At 54.4% G+C, this 17,672-nt stretch overlaps 1 protein-coding gene across 5 annotated transcripts; it reads right to left on the reverse strand.

The window, feature by feature from the left end:
- Nucleotides 1-1,704: 1,704 nt before the first annotated feature.
- ARHGEF15 (Rho guanine nucleotide exchange factor 15) lies at nt 1,705-13,467 on the reverse strand. 5 transcript variants are annotated; one of them, XR_009698307.1, is made up of 16 exons: nt 12,826-12,887; nt 10,799-11,457; nt 10,205-10,537; nt 9,893-9,947; nt 8,670-9,042; nt 8,374-8,534; nt 8,048-8,200; nt 7,784-7,913; nt 6,370-6,444; nt 6,175-6,267; nt 5,926-6,086; nt 5,690-5,842; nt 5,447-5,529; nt 5,232-5,336; nt 3,312-3,748; nt 1,705-2,369 (listed from the first exon to the last, which is right to left on the reverse strand). XR_009698307.1 is itself a non-coding variant. In XM_061175470.1 (16 exons), exons 2-16 carry the CDS (start codon nt 11,406-11,408, stop codon nt 3,597-3,599), a joined length of 2,535 nt encoding a protein of 844 aa, XP_061031453.1. In that variant the 5' UTR covers nt 11,409-11,457; nt 12,826-12,887; the 3' UTR covers nt 1,705-3,596. The 5 variants fall into 5 exon arrangements, 3 of the variants coding, with proteins under 3 accessions (XP_061031453.1, XP_061031452.1, XP_061031451.1); XR_009698306.1 differs by having other exon boundaries at nt 1,705-2,447; XM_061175470.1 differs by having other exon boundaries at nt 1,705-3,748; nt 8,670-8,881; nt 8,984-9,042.
- Nucleotides 13,468-17,672: the final 4,205 nt, after the last annotated feature.

Consider the following 17,672-nt stretch of genomic DNA (forward strand, 5'->3'; position numbering starts at 1 on the left):
TATCTGCATTATCATCGACTCCCCAAATATGGAGGCCACAAATATGAGGAGCAGGGCTGTGAGTGGAGAGAGCACATACTGATTCAGAGAAAGCCTCGCAGCAAGAGCCCAGCTTCCCCAATCTGTCTCCCCAGTCACCTCCGCCAGGTCTGAGACACACGTGAGCCTTTCCTAAGCCTGTGAAAATGTTTGTTTCTTCCACCTCCCCAGAATGATAGAATATGAAGGAATGGGGCAATGGCAGCGCCAGGATGCCCCAAGCCAGTCAGTGTACCTCTCTACCACCTGGGATGTTACTAACACCACCATGCCTGGAATGCCAGACAGGGCAGCACTGAGAGAGACTTCTCCTCCCATGGGTACTCATGCTGGGTCCTCATGCCACACCTACAAGGAAATTGCAGAAGGCAGCCAGAGGGGCAAGAAAGGGGAGGAGCCACACAGTATGGAGAGGATGATGGACATCAGAAGGAGGCTGTACACAGAGAAGTTGATGCCTGGAAGAGGGTGTTCAGGAAAGGGAGGGAGAGAACTTAGGGGAACTAATACTAAGTGACTTACTGCCACCTGTACCCCCTCCCTTTTTTTTTTTTTTTTTGGCCACGCTGCAAGGCATGCTGGATCTTAGTTCCCCAACCAGGGATCAAACCCACGCTCCCTGAAGTGGAAGCACGGACTCTAAACCTCTGGACTGCCAGGGACGTCCCATACCTTCCCCCGCCCCCACCATCCATTAGTCCATTTTCTCTTTCTCACCAGGGCCCCATTCCTTCTCCCATCCACTTTCTCCATGCTGCTGGTGGTCCTCGTTCCCTCACATCTGCCTCTTTCATGCCCCTCTACCCTCTCCGACAGGCCTGCAGAATGCAGACCCCTCGCAGACCCCTCCAGGACCACACACACACACTCAGGTCACCCCAAAATGGAAAGGGGCCTCTGAGATAACAGAAACATGACAGTCCCCTTCCCTCCCTGTCTTTCCGTCTCTTTGGAACATGCGGTTGTATTTTGTGTCTTTACTGCCCCCAAACAATTCTTCACTGTTCTCCATCTCCCCATCATCCCAATATTAGAACCTCTGACTTGGAGCCTGGAGGCTTCCTTAAGTGGCAGGGCTCAGGGAGGGAGTGAGGAGTTGAGACGGAACATATATGGGGCACATGTGCAGCTTTGTGTCTGCCTCTGGATGTGTGTCTGTCTGTCTCTGACTATGTCAGAGGAAGAGGGGAGTTTGTGTGGAGGGACTCCCGCACCAGGAAAGGAAGGAGCCTGTAGGCCAGCTCCCTCCCCATGACCGCTGCCTTCTCTTCCTGGACTTCAATCCCCTTGCGACCACCCCTAGAGTGCTCTCTGCCCAGATCTTCCCAGATGCTCCCTTCTTGTCATTTGGGTCTCAGCTCAATGTTACCTCCTCCAGGGTCTTCCCCAAAGCTACACACACACACACACATACACACGGCACTCTGTATCATAGCCTTTGCTCTATTTTCTTCATAGCATTCACTGCTACCTGATCTTTTCTTACTTACTAACTTGTTTACTTAGTAACTTCCCCCCACCTGCTCTCCCAAGAATGTAGGCTCCTTGAGGTCAAGGCCTTTGTCTGTTTCATCTCTGTGTCCCCAGATCCTAGAAGAGTGCCTGGCACATAGAAGGCACTCAATAAATAGGTGTAGAATTGAAATGAATTAGACACAGAGATGCTTGGCTGGTCAGTAAAGGATCTTTATTGCTGACTGATTGCCCTTTGTGTCCTTCTTGCTGCATCTTCATCCCCTGCCAGAGCCCCATCCATATCTGGCTCTGCCTGTCCTCTTCCCCAACCTGCAGCAGCTCTCTGCTTCAGCATCTGCAACCCTCCTCCCATCACACCGCCATAGATCCCTCAGGAGCTATGAGTGCGCCAACACACCTTGCACCTGGTCTCCAAGCCCCAGTTTCCAGCAGAGCTGACCCCTGCTCTCAAAGGATCCCTTTTCAACCAGCCCCTCCCCCCTAATAAAGTCACATTTGGAAACCACTGCTCCTTTAAGCACATGCTCCCTGGAGAGCCTCAATGCAGCTCCACCATTTATTGAGGGTTTCTCATATGTCAGGCACTGTGCTAGGTGAATCTCCAAAGTCATAGACATGCCAGATGCCAGTGCCTTTCTCCCTCTCAGTCTCCCAGAGTCCTTGCACCTCCAGTGGTCGGCGTGGCAGTTTCTGTCCTGGGCAAGTTGCCATGCATGAGCTGAAGGGAAGGTGTGATGGCTCAGCTCAGGGACGACCTTGTGCCAGGCCCGGGACCCCACTTGCCAGCAACTGTCTGCTCCGCTCTGTCTCCATTCCTCACCTCCTTCTGGCATTGTGCGGGGGCAGTTTCTCATCTGGAAGTAGATGCTCTGGGTGGGATTAGGCAGTAATGCTGGTTCTCTGTTCTCTCCCCACTGCTTGGCCCAGTGTTTCTGTGAAAGGACCAGGATGAAGGCAAGAAAGCCCTAGAGGCTCAGCTAGGCCCGAGATCCACAGCTCCTGTTTCTTCACTCAACCCTGGGACCCAGAGCCAGTCTGAAGCCCGAGGCTGAGGCTGAATGGCTGGTTATCGTTCAGGTTGGAGGATCTGCAGGTAGGGATTATGGAGGCCAAGCTTTGGGCAAGGAGAAGGGCCTGCAGGCTGCAGGAGGCCTCGGACCCCAGTTACTGGCCATCTTCAGCCCCTTGGACTCCTCTGCCAGGCTGCTTGGCTGCTCCACAATATCATCCCCCAACTGTCATGGAACCCTGGCCTCCAAGAGACCCAGAACCCAGGCCTCTCATCCCCAGCTCTGGCCTCTGGCTGCCAACCACACCCAGCACATTCTCCTCTGGAGCTCAGACCTAGTGTCTTTCTTGAGGAGACTAATAGGAAAAATGGGGAGTGAGGGGAGAGAGAGAGGATTCAATCATCTGGAAAGGGGGCAAGACCACACACACATCATGTTCAGCAGAATCACCTTCCTTGATACTTATACCGACACAGGCACACACACATTCTCTGAGACACACACTCTGGATTCTTCTAGAAGAGAGGAAGTGGCTTAAGAGGACACAGGAGGCACCCCAGGAATGGAATCTAATACTTCCCAGACTCAAAAGGCAAGACGGTCGTTGCTATAGCACCAAGCAGGGTTCCTGCTGGTCTCTTGCACCCAGATCACCATCTTCTTTGGCTGGATGTGTCCCTACTGTTGGCTATTTTATCCTAGGACCTTATCTCCAGTGCAGCCCTCTTTTAGCTGCACTGCCCTAGCTTCCTCTTTCTTGGCTGTGAGCATAGCAGGGATACTCACTGGCCAGAGGCTCAGCCAGCTCAGCACCCACTGGCCACTCTGCACTGAGCCTCTGTCTCGTCTCCACTGGCAATCCACTCAAGCCATCTTCATTCTCCCTCATGTGTGGGCTCAGACGGCCCTGTTTTCATTGGCTGCCCAGTCTTGAAGCTCGGTCCTTATTGGTTGTCACTGAGGTAGCGTTTCCACTGACAGCAAATCCAATGGATGGACGGGCTTTGTCGCCTCTGTGCCAGGCTGCCCGCTGTCCCAACTTGTGCCGCCCCCCCGCCCCCCCGGCCTGTATTAGGGTTGGGGGGCACTGGGGGAGCCTGAAGAGGGCCCAACAGCCTCCAGGAGCCTCTGGTGCTGACGAAGGTGCTTCCTCCTTTCGTGTTCCCCCGTGACTTCACACACCAACTGGGCAGGGAAGGCCCCAGGAAGCCCCTTCAGCCAGCCTGGGGAAAGAGAGACAAGGGCCTAAGTGGGACCGGGGCAGGGGGCAGGTCAGGACGGAGAGGAGGCCCAGTGGGGTCTAATGCCTGAAGGTCATGGCGGGTGCGGGGATTAGTGGAGAAGCCTTGGAGAATTGGTAAAAAGGCCATTAGAGGTGGAGGAAACATCATCATCAAAGAGGGTCGGGGTCCTTCTACTCAGTGTTATGTGGCAGCCTGGATGGGAGGGGAGTTTGGGGGAGAATGGATACAGGTATATGTATGGCTGAGTTGCTTTGCTGTGCACCTGAAACTACAACATTGTTAATCGGCTATACTCCAATATAAAATAAAAAGTTAAAGAAAAAAAAGAAAAGAGGATCGGGCTCCCTCCTCTGTCAAGCCCTGCGTTGACTGCTCATCTCACTCAGAGTGAGAGCCAGACTCCTTACAGGAACCTACGAGGACCCACGTGATCTGGTCCCCGTTACCGCTGTGATGTCATCTGCTTCTCCCCGTTTTCCTCACTCCCTCTAGCCACACTGGCTTCCTTACTGCTCCTCAAACACACCAGCCTGACTCCTGCCTCCCTCTGGGACACTCTTCCCCCAGACACCACGTGCCTAAATTCCTCACCTCCACCAACTCACTGCTCACACGGTGCCTCCTCAACAAGGTCCACCTCGACCTCCCTACTTAAACATGTAAGTCACCCAGCCCCGGGACTCCTGACCCCCTTGACTCTGCTCCACTTTCGTTTTCCCACAGCACTTACACCTTCAGACAGTATAATTTACTTATTTATCTTTTTTTTTTAACATCTTTATTGGAGTATAATTGCTTTACCATGTGGTGTTAGTTTCTGCTGTACAACAAAGTGAATCAGCTCTATGTATACATATATCCCCATATCCCCTCCCTCTTGCGTCTCCCTCCCACCCTCCCTATCCCACCCCTCTAGGTGGTCACAAAGCACCGAGCTGATCTCCCCGTGCTATGTGGCTGCTTCCCACTAGCTAGCTATTTTACATTTGGTAGTGTATATATGTCCATGCCACACTCTCACTTCGTCCCAGCTTACCCTTCCCCCTCCCCGTGTCCTCAAGTCCATTCTCTATGTCTGCGTTTTTATTCCTGTCCTGCCCCTAGGTTCGTCAGAACCTTTTTTTTTTTTTTTTTTTTTTTAGATTCCATATATATGCGTTAGCATACAGTATTTGTTTTTCTCTTTCTGACTTACTTCACTCTGTAATGACAGACTCTGGGTCCATCCACCTCACTACAAATAACTCAATTTCGTTTCTTTTTATGGCTGAGTAATATTCCATTGTATATATGTTACTTATTTATCTCGTTTATTCTTTATTGTTTTTCCTCCACTAGAATGTATAGTCCAGCAAGGCAGGCATATCTGCGTGTTTGGTTCACTGGTGCCGAGAACAGCGAGTGGCACCTCACAGGTGCTTAATAAATATTTATTGAATGAATAAGTAAAAGAATCTCTCACCTTCGGGGCTCTTGTGTAGGTGCTTGTGGGGAGCCCTGGACTCCAGATTCCGTCCCTCAGTCTTGGCAGGTGTGGAAGTCTCTGAACAGAGTTCCTGGGAACAGTCTGGTCGGGGCGGGTGACATTACAGTGGGATCCAGACTCTTTTTAGCTTCTCCCCATATTCCCCTGAAGACTCACTTTTCCTTCCCTCCTCCTCTCTAGGGAACACTCACCACAGTCCTCATAGATGGTGCCCGGGGAGCAGGGAAGTGGGCCTGGGGTAGGGAAGGCTCCCAGCCAGCGCTGCATGTCTGATCTGGTGGGAATATAGGGAAGGGTCACAGTTGGCCCGGGAGATCCTCCTGGGGGTTAGTTAGGCAGGGGCTTCGGAGGAGAGAGATTAGGGAGGAGGGTGGTGGACTTGGAGAGGTCAAGTGAGGGTCCCCAGGGTGTTTTCTGAAGGAGACACAACTCACAGGGATGAAGCTTGGAGTAGCCGGTGGGTGGGACGGCCCTGGTGGTTGCTGAGAAGGGAGAGGCGGAACGTAGGTGGTCCAGATGGGTCCGGGACCTGCTGGGCCTGGACCAGGGAGCGATGGGCATAGTCCAGAACCTGTAGCCGCTGCCCACTGCCCAGGGAAGAGGAAGTTCAGAGGGAGAGCAGAGGTCCAGCGGGAATCCTGCCTGGGCTCCCTCCCTCCCTGAGACCCACCTCTTGGGCTGAGTGATGAGCAGCAGGTCACTGAAGAGCAGCAGGCAGAGGGGGGTGAAGCGGGGGCGGGAGGCGAAGAGCACACCCCCCCTCCTGCATCCTAACTCAGTCAGCTCCCCCTGCAACTCCAGGCGCCTGGACCAGGAGACCAGGGGCAGGGCCTGTGAGGAAGCAGGGGGGAGGTTCTGACTTCCCTGCAGCACCAGCACCGCGGGGAAAGGGAAGCAGGGAGGCTGGGCAGGGTCTAACCTTGACTTTGTGGAAGCGCAGCCTCTGCGTGAGCCGGATCAGCTCCTCTGTCTGCTTCATGCGCCCCACCTCGGCGCTGCACCGCTCAATGATCTGGGTAAGGGGAGCCAAGTCACCCACCCCTACTCCCTTCCACCTCTTCCATCCCTCCCTACCGCCTCCTCACCTCCTCCAGCCCCAGCATCCCCCTCCAACCTTGCTGACAGCACCCAGAGCCTTCTGGGCATTCTCCTGGCGGCTGGACCCCTCCTCTGTCTGGCGCAGGATATTCTGGGGACGAGGAAGAAGGGTAATTGGGCCCCTGCTCTGTGGCTCTGGGACTCAGAGGGGCTGCAGCTCAGAGGACCCTGCCTGGCTTGGCATTTGGGGGTTTACAGGGCTGGGGGACCAGCCTCACCACTCGCTGTCTGCATAACCCTGAGCAAGTCAGGTTACCTGAGTCTCAGTTACCCCATCTGTAAAATGGGGATAACTCCCACCTTCCATACCATTAGCATTGTTGTGAGGATTCTGCAAGCAAATATACGTAAAGTACTTAGCATAGTCTTTGGGACATAGTAAATGCTGAAAAGAGGATTGCTATTATTTTAATAATTATTAACCACAGCTATTAGTACAAACAATATAGCGTGGGGTTAAGAGTGCCTGGATTTAAAGTTTGTCTCCATCAATTACTATCTGTGTGACCTGTGGCAAGTTATTTAACCTCTCTGAGCCTCAGTTTCCTCATCTATAAAGTGGAGTCAATAATAGTTCCTACCCTCACATAGTCGTTGGTAAGGTTAAACAAGCGTATTGCACTTAGAACCATGTCTAGAACAGACACCCAAGAGTTGTTTAGCGATTATGATTAATATCATCATTATTATTATGTTGTTGTTGTCTACACTGGGGATATATAAAGCTGAATAAGACAAGGGCACTGATGATCTAGTTGGGGACTCTTCACATTGAGATCCTCACATCAGGTGACCTAGTTTAGGGAGAAGTTTGTACTTTGCAACAGAAGAGTGTTTCTCACCCCTTTTTTCAGTATCAACCCACTAAGGAGTCTTTTTAGACATTTTTACCCTAATTGTTCCCCCCGCCCCCATCAAATTTTAATACCACAAATATACTGTATATCTATTTATACACCCTGGCCCTTTGGAGTACCACAAACCATTGGAATATTGAAGATTTTTTCACCCCCCCAAAGAACGAGTTTTTGCCTCCTTGAGGGTGGTATCACCCCACTGGGAAGGCATACGGTCAAAAACAGGACTGAGAGGACCTAAAAGACCACTCACCACATTCCCCCTGAGACCTGGAGAGAGAAAGGGACTTGCCCAAGGTCGCTCAGCCAGTTAGTGGCAGAGGTAAATCTAGAATTCAGGTGTCTAGCCAGAGGCTCTTTTCCTGCACCCAGACGGCTCCTTGAGACGTTTGGGTAGCTCCAGGTAGGGTTTGGTGGGTCCTGGATGGAGAGGCCCCGATTAGGAGTCCTGACTTAGGGGATTCTTGTGTTTGTGGTGGGGTGGGAAATGGTGATGGCGGGGCAGGAGGCCCCTGCGGAGAGTTCTCCAACGGGGTTGGTGGGGCCGAAAAGGGCCCGAGCCAGGACGGGTACCTGCAGCAGCATGCGGAGCCGCGTGATGCGCTGAAAGGGCAGCAGCAGGAAGGACGGCAGCGGGAGCCGCTGGCACTTGGGGAGGCTCTGCAGCCGCCGCAGCTCCGCGGAGAAGCGCACGTTCGTGTCCCTGTAGAAGCAGGCGCAGGCTGGCGTCTGCCTCGAGGCCCCGATCTCCCCGCAACCTGCCCTGGCCTGGACCCCGACCCTGCTCCCCATCTCCCGCCAGCACTGGTGACGTGGCCCCGCCCCTGGGACGCTCACATCAGGCGGCTGTACGTCTCCTCCTGATACTGCTGGTTCCGCACGTAATCCACGTACACGGAGAAAGGCCCCACGGCGTGGGCGTGCACCACGTCGCACAGGTCGCTGATGCGGGGGGAAGAGCGCACACGCGACAGTAACTTCCCTAGAAACCTGGGGGAGTGGGCGACAAGCAATGGAGCGGGGCAGAGAGCCAGGTGTCCCGGCTTCTCGAGGGACGAGCTGGGCACTAAGTGGGCCCTGCAGGGGAGGCCCGGGGACAGGAGAGAGCTGAGGAATGCCTCCTCCCGAGGCCCGCTTTGCGGAGAGGTGGCGGCCCCACTGACCGCTCACTGACTCCCTGGACGCGCTGCACGTTGGAGAAGAGGGTGTGGTGATCCCGGGGGGTGAGCGTGTCCCGGAGCGCCTGGCTCAGCACAAAGGTATCGGTCAGCAGCCGCAGGGAGCGCAGGTACGAGGCCTCGGATGTCACCACCTCGAACAGGCTCTGAGGAGGAAGAGCAGAGCGGGAGTGGAAAGCCCAGCTCCCAGGCAGCCCAGGCGCCGGGTCCCAGGGTCCTCCCCCCCGCCCCCCGCGCCCCCCCCCGCGCCGCCCCCCACCCCGGACCCCAGGTGCGTCCACCTCCTGCATGCGCCTCTCCTGGGGGCTGAGGGTGTCCAGGAGGCCGCTGGCTCGCACAGCCGGAAGCTCCTGCCACAGCGTGTTGCGAGGTCCGGGGGGCCGGGCGAAGGGGGGAGCTTCCCCAGGATTTGCTGAAGAGGGTCCCCCATCCTCACTGACCCCCCACAGCTCCTCTGACAGCACGGCTGCGCGATAGGTCTGGTACAGGGGCTCTGGAGAGCAGATGTCGCACATCAGCGAAGTCCAGTGCCCTGGAACCCTTGCCCACTGCTGGATGGTCTCAGCAGGGACCCCCCGGGGCCGGAGGCCCTCACCGTCCTGCAGGGGCAGCTCCCAGTGCTGCTCCTTCAGCTCCTCCAGCTCCTCGTCCTCCCTGTGGAAAGAGAGAGGGATGGGGTTCCATCAGAACCACCGCCGGCGCACACCTCCAGGGGGTGCTCCTCACGTGACAGTGTAAGGGGGTGCACGACCTGCATGCAGGTTGTGTGCAGGGACTGTGAACAAACCCCGGGTCGTTTTATGTGCCTGTTGTATGTGAGGCCCTGTACTAAGTGCGCCCCAGCCATTCCTGCAGTCTCAGCTACTGTGCACCGGAGACTTCCAAGCCTCCCATCTCCAGGGCTCTCATGGAATGACCATTGTCTGGAATGTCCTATGGGTGCCTCGGTACAACTCAACCTGGGCAAACCCAGCTCTTATACCTCCCCGCTCTGTTCCGGTCATCAGCACCACCATGCACCCTTTCACCCAAAGTAAAAGCCCGGGAGAATAAACTCCCGTAAATGTTTGTTGAATAAATGGATGGCCTCAGATTAACTCTGATAATGGTGGTGAAACGATTAACAGGCCCAGATAACACAGGAGAGATGTTCCTGGTTGATACATGGATTCGCAGACAATAATTTCAATAGAAGCTCAAAGTGGGGGAACTAAAATGGTTTATTATGGCCCTGGCTCGTCACCAATATCAGACCCCAACAACTTTATGAAGTATTTGCTATGTTTACCCCCATTTCACAGGTGGGGAGGCTGAGACCCAGAAAGGTTAAGTGACTTGTATAAGGTCACACAGCTGATAAGGGACAGAACTGGGCTTAGAAACCGGCACCGCTTGTCCCTAGAGGCCTAGGCCTTCTTCACTCCACACTTGTGGGGGTGGGATTCAGGTGGACCCGAAGGTTAGTCTGCTCTCAGGTAGGAATAAGGATGGGAGTGTTCGGTACCTGCCCTCCATGGTGGCTGAAGGATTGTTCTGAGGGGTGCCATCGGGACTGTCCCCTAGAGAGAGAATCCAGAGAGAAGAGAGCAAGCCTCCAGGATCCCCAGCCCAGGACTCCTGACTCCCGCCCAGCAGAGACTGTTACTATAAAAACTACAACTCCGGTCAGTCCCAGAGCAGCAGCTGGCGGAGGAACAAGAAGCCCACGGCCTGCTGGGGGTTGTAGTGAGTTGGTGTTCAGAATGCTCCACCTCCACCCCGTGGAGCCCAGAGGCTCCTTCCCAGGCCAGAGGTCCACTCCCCGGGGGCCTTGTACCTGTTTGGATTCTGTCTTCGGAGGGCAGATCGAGATCTGGCTGTGGGGCGTCCCCAGAGCTGGTGACGTCCTGTCTGACCCGAGTTGGTTTGGGGGGCTTGAGGGGTGGCAGGAGTTTGCGCTCGGCAGTGGAGCGGTAGGACGTGAGGACGACTGGGGGCTGGCTGAGGCTTGGAGGGCTGGGGCGGGAGCGGGAGGTCCGCAGTGGGGAGGCCCGGCAGAGGGCCCTGGGGCCGTCCTCATAGCCCCCCAGTGGCACCCATCGGAGCTCCAGGCCGGGCCGGGCTACGTGGCAGACACAAGGGCAGCAGGGAGGGCAGGCCAGCGCAGCATCTGTGGGAGACAGGGGCATCCTTAGGACACCCACCCTCCCCAGGCCTCCTCCCTCCCCTTAACCTGCCCAGCCTCAGGAACATGGAGGTCAGCCCTAGGCATCTATCACCTCTACCCTGACTCTCTTCAAACCCCCAGAAATCTGAAAACCAGATTTTCCAAACATGGAATCCAGTTTTTAAAAAGTAGCCCCTTAAAGTACCCAATCTTAAAGGCCTGAAAACAAAGAAGAGGAGCCGGATTGAGCCAGCCCGGGCTTACCTGGAGTGCCGTTCTCCTGGGACCCACTCCCAGCGAGGATGCCCTGGGCGGTCTCTCTCTCCCCATTCACATCCAGTCCCCCTGGAGGACCCGGCTCCAGGGCATCTGGAGCCTGGACCCTGCCTTCAGCCCCCCACTCGAACCTGCCAGCCAGTCTCCGCACGGTGCCTGTGGCCGAGGCAGAGCCATCCTGGCCAGGGGCCTGGGTCGAGTGGAGCGGGGGCAGAGCTGTTCGGGGTGACCCGGAGGGTTTGGGTGGGGGCACTGGAGACCGGAGAGCAGGTTCTGGGGAGATGGAGCGCCGGGACACTGGGCTGGGGGTGCCGGAAGGCGAGTCTGGGGAAGTCTGGGAGTCGAGGCTGGCTTTAGAAGCTGACGGGGGCAGAAGGGCTGGGGGCTTGAGGGACGGGGCTGGGGGCTCCCAGAAGATGGGGGTGCACATCAGGCTTGGCACCTCGTTGGCAGTGAGGGGAGGCTCTTGTGGGGAGGAGCCGTTATGGTGGGCCCCCGGGGACTGGACAGCCCGGGGGCGAGAAGGGGGGCGCGGCCGGATGATCCGAGGGGGCTTCTGGGTAGGGGGTGTTGCTGCAGGAAGAGACTGAGCTGACATCTTCCTCTGAGCTCTTCCAAGGAGTGGGGTACACTGCTGGAGTCATTCCCTGAGGAAGAGGGGCAGAAAGAGAGACCCTTAGTGCCCACGAGTAGACCGAGGCCGTGAGCAGAAATGTTTGCAAGTAAATGAGCCAAGATTTCAGAGTCAGGAGGGAAGGCGGGTACACTTCCTCTCTTCCCATTTTCACTGTCTTCTCCCTTTACCTCTCACCGCTCCTTATTCCATTCCCTGAGGACTCTGAACCCTCCCTGGCACCCCCAGCCTCCATTGCGCTCTGTCTTTCAGCCTCTGCTGCCCCAATCAGGCCAGAGGAGACAGTGAGGCCAGAGTTGGGGCACCTGGGTAGAGACCCAGGCTGGGGGAGCGGTACAAGAGAACTGGATCAGTAAGGGAAATGGGGTGTGCTGGTAGAGCCGCTATGTGTCTACCTGATTTATTGTGTTTTGTGTCTGTAGTGTGTGCTGTGGAGGTTTGTGCGTGTGGTTTAAGCGTAAGTGGACGTGGTGTGTTTCTAGTGCTACACGAACGGGGTGTTGGATGCTGTGTTTCAGAGTGTATCTGTTATATGCGAGTATGCAGTGGGAGAGTGGAGTACACAGTGTGTGTGGTGTGCTGTGTGAGATGGGGCTGCAAGGGTGTGTGTGTTCCGTGTTGTCGTGTGGGGCGTATGTGCGGTGTGCGTCTGCCTGCGCGCCCGCCTGTGCCTGGGCCGTGAGGGATGCATCACTATTTCCCTGCTCCAACGGGCCCTCCGCCCCCATTTCCCAGTTCCCTCTCCGGACTCTCCCTTTCCGGATTATTTTTAGTCTCCTTTTCCTGCCATGAAGATTCCTGGAGCCTCTGACCCCAAGAGCCCAGGAGGCCCCGGCATGGTCTCTCCTGCCCCATCCTCATCCCTGCCTGTCTCCCAGGCCCCCACCTGGTCCCGGAGAGAGGCCCCGGTGGAAGCCTGGGTCCTGCCAGGATGCCTAGAGGGTGGTCAGGAGGCCAGACTAAAGGTGAGGACCAATGGGGCCAAGACGCTGGGACCTGGGCTCACTTCCTCCCGCCGGGTAGGCGCTGTAATCCTGAGAAGGCAGCAAGGTCCAGGCTGGGAGACCTGGCGCCCCCAAACTCCCCTGTGGAGTCAGCAGGAGAGTCAGATCCCTCCAGGCCCCAGATTGGTTTTTGAGAAATGATGCAGGGTGGGGGCTGGGAGCTGTAGGCTGGGAGTCTTGCAGCTCAATGGCCTCTGTGTTCTGACAGGAAGCTCCTTAGGTGACCCCGGGCAGTAGCCTCGCCAGCTGGCCAGCTCCTCCCCAGCCTTGCCCCCCTCAGAGATCCCTGCCCCCCTCAGGTACCTGCCCTAACTTCCTCCCCCCCGCCCCCCCTCAGACCTCTCGCAGGGATCCAGGTACTCGGCCCAAGCACTCACCCTCGAGGCCTCTCCACTCTCGGTCACCTCCCGGGGCCGAGTGAGTAGGGGCAGGAAACAGGAATCGGATTCTCCTCCCAACCGGACACCCCCCCCCAAACCACACCACACTCCACATGCGCACACTGGGGCTCTGGAAGATGTGAGGGACCCCGAATGCCGGGTTTCGGAGGATAACAGAGTCTGGGGAAAGGATGAAACTCAGCCGTGGAGAGTGGGCTGCTTGTGCACGTTGTATGTGCACGTTCTGTCCTGGGTCCGCATTGCTGTGTGGACAGCGGCTGGGGGTGGACAGGGGTGGGGGTGAGGGCAGGGTGGCAATGGCACCGGCTGGGCTGGCGGGAGGGCGTGGGCTCCAGACACCTCTGGATCACTGAGGGATGCAGTGTGCGTCCCTCGACGGCGTGTCTGACCACCTCTTCCACACCTCGCATGACAGCCTGTCCCTTTCGCATCCAACCTGCCCCCTGGGGGTGAGTCAGCCCATTATTTCACACCAAGGGACCCCACCGCCCACCCTGGTTTCCCCCTCCCTAAATTTACCTTTATCTTTTTGGAAGCGGTTTCTATTTTCAGCCCGTCCTGCCTGCCCCTTGGAGCAAGGAACGAGGGGCCAGGTCTCTGATGGTCTGTTCCTGTGTTTCTGGGGCGGGAACTGAGGGCCCAGATTGAGATCTCCACAGAGGAAGCCAGTTCCTCAGCCCCACCCGGCCATTGTGTCAGGCGAGTGTGTGTGTGTAGTGGACCAAGGGGTCGGTGTGAGATCTCGGTGCACCCCAGGTGGATATGCCCTTTGCTGGGCCCCCTGCCTGCTCCCCATTCTCAGTCCCTGTCTCTCAGGGTCCCAGCCCCTGACTCTCCCTGTCCCCCTGGGAGGCTGTGATGTTGATTGGCTGGGAGTCAGTACCCCAGGGGGCGGGGGCAGTGGGCAGGGGTCCCTCTCACCTCTAATTTGCTCTGTGATTGAAGAGCTGAGTTCCCAGGGCTCAGAGTGTGTCATAAAAACAACTGAGGGGGCAGAATGAGCCACACCCCAGCCTGGGAAGTAGGGTAATAAGAGGAAGATGCACGGGCAGTTAGGAACTCAGGGGGCCTTTGCCCACGCCCAGGTGCCTGCTTTTGCCGGACTTTCTCACATACACACACACACACACACTCCAAACAAGACACTAAGAAGAAAAGCCAGAAAACTGGGATAAAACATATGTTTTAACTCATTTTTCCTCAGAGTAAAAGACAAGGTCCAACAATGAACCTAAACCTCTCCTCTGAGGCACATTCCTGCCCCAGGGCCTTTGCACTGGCTGTGTCTTCTGCCTGGAGACCCTCTTCCCAAGACATCCCCATGAAAGATTCCCTTACCTCATTTCTCAAATATCACCTTCTCAGTGAGCCTGCCCTACCACTCTTTAAAATTGCATCACACCAAATTCCTGACCCGCCTTTTTTCCCATAGCAATCATGCCTTATAACATAGCATATAGTGTATTACTCTTAAATTGACATAGTGTGTTTATAGCTACATACACATTAGAAAGTAAGTTTCCTGTCAATAAATAAATGATGACATTTTAAAAAGAAGAAAGTAAGCTTCCTGGAGGCGTGATCTTTATCTGTTTTGTTCACTGATATACCCTAAAATTCTGGAACAAGTTCAGGCACATAATAAGAGGTGCTTAATATTTTGATGAATTGAACAAACTGAGTTGAATCCTCCCCACAGCCCACTCACTACTCCCCTGGCTCTCCTTTCCTACAGACCATTTCCATAATTCTGTTGATCCCACCAGTTTCCCATCTCCCTCTCTCTCTCTCTCTCTCTCTCTCTCTCTCTCTCTCTCTCACACACACACACACACACACACACACACACACACACGCACACACACACCCCAGGACCAGACATCCAATCTCCCAGCCCTCACCTCTAGATCCTTTTTGGCTTCCAGGGAGAGGAAATCTCTACAAGAGTGCCTCAGAGACCCTATCAAGAAAGCTAGATACACGTGTGTAGCCAAACAAAGCCTGTTTTTTGTTTTTACTAAAATAGGAATGTCTTTATTAGTTTTACTACTTACAAAAATAACATTTAAAAAGATAACTGGGACTTCCCTGGCGGTCCAGTGGTTAGGACTCCACGCTTTCACTGCCTAGGGCGCAGGTTCCATCCCTGGTTGGGGAAGGAAGATCCCGCAAGCTACACAGCACAGCCAAAAAGAAAAATAAATAAACAAAAAGATAACTAACCCCAAAGTGCTGGCTGTTGGCTGCAGACATGTTGGCACTTGGTACTACATGAACCACCCCAGCTCTGCATGGGGGTATGGGCACAAAAAGAGGAATTAGGTGGGCTGGGCCGCCCGTGCACCTTTACCTGTCCTTCCTGGCTCGTCTGAGCTTATTTCCTTGTCGTCTCTCTGTCCTTATCAGAGACCCACCTGAAGGCTTTTCACCTGCCTGCCTGGTGGGGAGAGACTTCCTCTACTCCCAAAGGCAGGTAGCATGTTTTGGGGAACTAAATTTCGCTGGAGCTACACTGAGAATGTTCTAACACTCCTGACAAAGAGGTTCCATTGGGCCCCCTGCTCAAAGGAACCACAAAGATGAAAAGCATGACATTTCAGATCTATACAAATCACCGTCTATTTATGCCCTATCTCATTCCGAAAAGAAACTGAGCTCTGAAAATTGTATCATGTGATATGTGCCAGATTATTTTTGCACAAACACCTTTTATTTATTGTACAAATATTTTTGCAAAGGTTCTGAAGATTTTTTCGTTTATTTTTATAAATTTATTTATTTATTTATTTATGGCTGCGTTGGGTCTTCGTTGCTGCGCACAGGCTTTCTCTAGTTGCAGCGAGCGGGGGCTACTCTTCATTGCGGTGCGCGGGCTTCTCATTGTGGTGGCTTCTCTTGTTGCGGAGCACGGGCTCTAGGTGCGCAGGCTTCAGTAGTTGCAGCACTCGGGCTCAGTAGTTGTGGTGCACGGGCTTAGTTGCTCCATGGCACGTGGGATCTTCCCAGACCAGAGCTCGAACCACCCGTGTCCCCTGCATTGGCAGGTGGCTTCTTAACCACTGCACCACCAGGGAAGTCCCAGAAGATTTTTAATATAATGATACATTCTTCCACCACCCCGGCAAAGCAAAAGTTTTCTCTTTTTCTACCTTCCAAACGTGCCATCATAGTTTCAATTCTGTTTTCTGCTTCATAACTATTTGCCATGTTACTACATACATGGACTTTGTAATTATAATTTTTCCTGGAGTGTGATATTGCATCAACTAGATTTTGTCACCCTGGTAACAGCAGTAAAAGTCTTCTGGGAAACGCTCATCCACCACCCCACTCCATGTGGTTCCGGTGGGACGGTCAGTCACAGCAACCTCCTCCTGGCCACCAGACCCAGATTCAGCCAATCACAGGATCCCATTCCTCTGGCCACAGAGACTGGCCCAGGAATGAGCAAATCACCCATGCCAGGATGTCCTGCCCTGGGTCTCTGGGAAAGGGCATCTTTCTCTTTTTTCCAAGGTCACAAAGCAGGAATAATATAAGTCTGGAGCAATCTGCGTCTTGGCCTCCCTTTCCCCACAATGGAGGAAACTAGTCAATAGTGAGAGAAAATGAGCCCCACACCGGAGGGAAGCAGAACCAAGAGATGGAGGGGGCCTGACATCATTTAAGCCCCTTGGACTGCTCAGTATCCGGAGCCACTGAATTCCCTTTTGTGCTTAAGCTAGTTTGAGCTGAGCCTCTGTCACTTACTGTTGAAAGAATCTTAAACGCTATAATTCATTCTCGAGTGCAGGGCATTTGGGCAGCTTCCAGTTTTTGGCATTACAATTAATGCTGCAGTAAACATCTTTGTGAAAAACAAAACAAAATACTTTCAATTTAAAAATGATTAAGGGGAGTTCCCTGGTGGCCTAGTGGTTAGGATTCCGGGCTTGCACTGCCGTGGCCTGGGTTCAATCCCTGGTTGGGGAACTGAGATCCTGCAAGCTGTGAGGTGCAGCCAAAAAATAAATAAACATTTTAAAAAATAAAAATGATTAACAAAGTAGCCCCAGAAGCTTCAATGTGGTTGGTCTTGATTTTGCCCAAAGACTCTTTGCTGGAAGGTTGGAGGGGTCCTTAGGTCTTTCTATCTCACCCCTTTACCTCCACATCAGGTGGCTTCGACCCTCCTTCAGTCCTCCTTACATCACTCACCTGGTTGTCTGGAAAATCAGGTAAAGTTTGGCCAGGCCAAGAGGCAAGGCATGGGTGACCATCTGGGGAGACCATGGAAGTGGAGAAACAGTGAAGAGGACAGTAGGCCCATCTGGAGAACTGTGAGAGGGAAGCTTAGCTGATATGAAAAGAGGGGTATGAGGCTGGAGGAACATGTAGAGGCCACCCCACGGGCAACCGGACAGGGCAGAACAGGCACTGAGGTTTCTGAGCAGGTGGAGGAGTGGATGGCAAGAGTTGTAACCAGTTCCCCACCCATTCCCCCTCTTTGGGTACCAGCACCTAGTTTTCTTTTGGGGACCCGCCCTTCCATCATTCTAGGTCCACATGGCCCATTCTGGGGGGAATGTACGGCCCAGAAGCAACCAGTCAGCACATTTCCTCTTCCCTAGCTACTGAGATTGGTTCAGGGGTGAGCGTGTGACACAAGCAGGGACAAAGCTTAATTCATGCAAAAAAATCCCTTCCAATGGGAGAGGAGCTCATGATAAAAGAAGTGCTGAGTCCCACTGGCCTCTGATGGGGCCAGGACCTTGAACTCCAATAGAATCCTTCATGGAGTACAGAACACCTAGGCTCTCTTTTCTGTCTAGAAAGCTATTAGG

The sequence above is a fragment of the Eubalaena glacialis genome, chromosome 19 (genome assembly GCF_028564815.1).
Source record: "Eubalaena glacialis isolate mEubGla1 chromosome 19, mEubGla1.1.hap2.+ XY, whole genome shotgun sequence".
Taxonomy (NCBI): domain Eukaryota; kingdom Metazoa; phylum Chordata; class Mammalia; order Artiodactyla; family Balaenidae; genus Eubalaena; species Eubalaena glacialis.

Bases quoted from the DNA above. Each gene is read 5' to 3' on its own strand.
- ARHGEF15 (XM_061175469.1), bottom strand. From the start codon at position 11,408: ATGTCAGCTCAGTCTCTTCCTGCAGCAACACCCCCTACCCAGAAGCCC. The intron at 8,535-8,669 runs GTGGACGCACCT...CTTCCTCCTCAG, and splicing joins AGGAGAGGCGCATGCAGGAG to AGCCTGTTCGAGGTGGTGAC. The intron at 6,087-6,174 runs GTTAGACCCTGC...GCTTCCTCACAG, and splicing joins TGCGCTTCCACAAAGTCAAG to GCCCTGCCCCTGGTCTCCTG.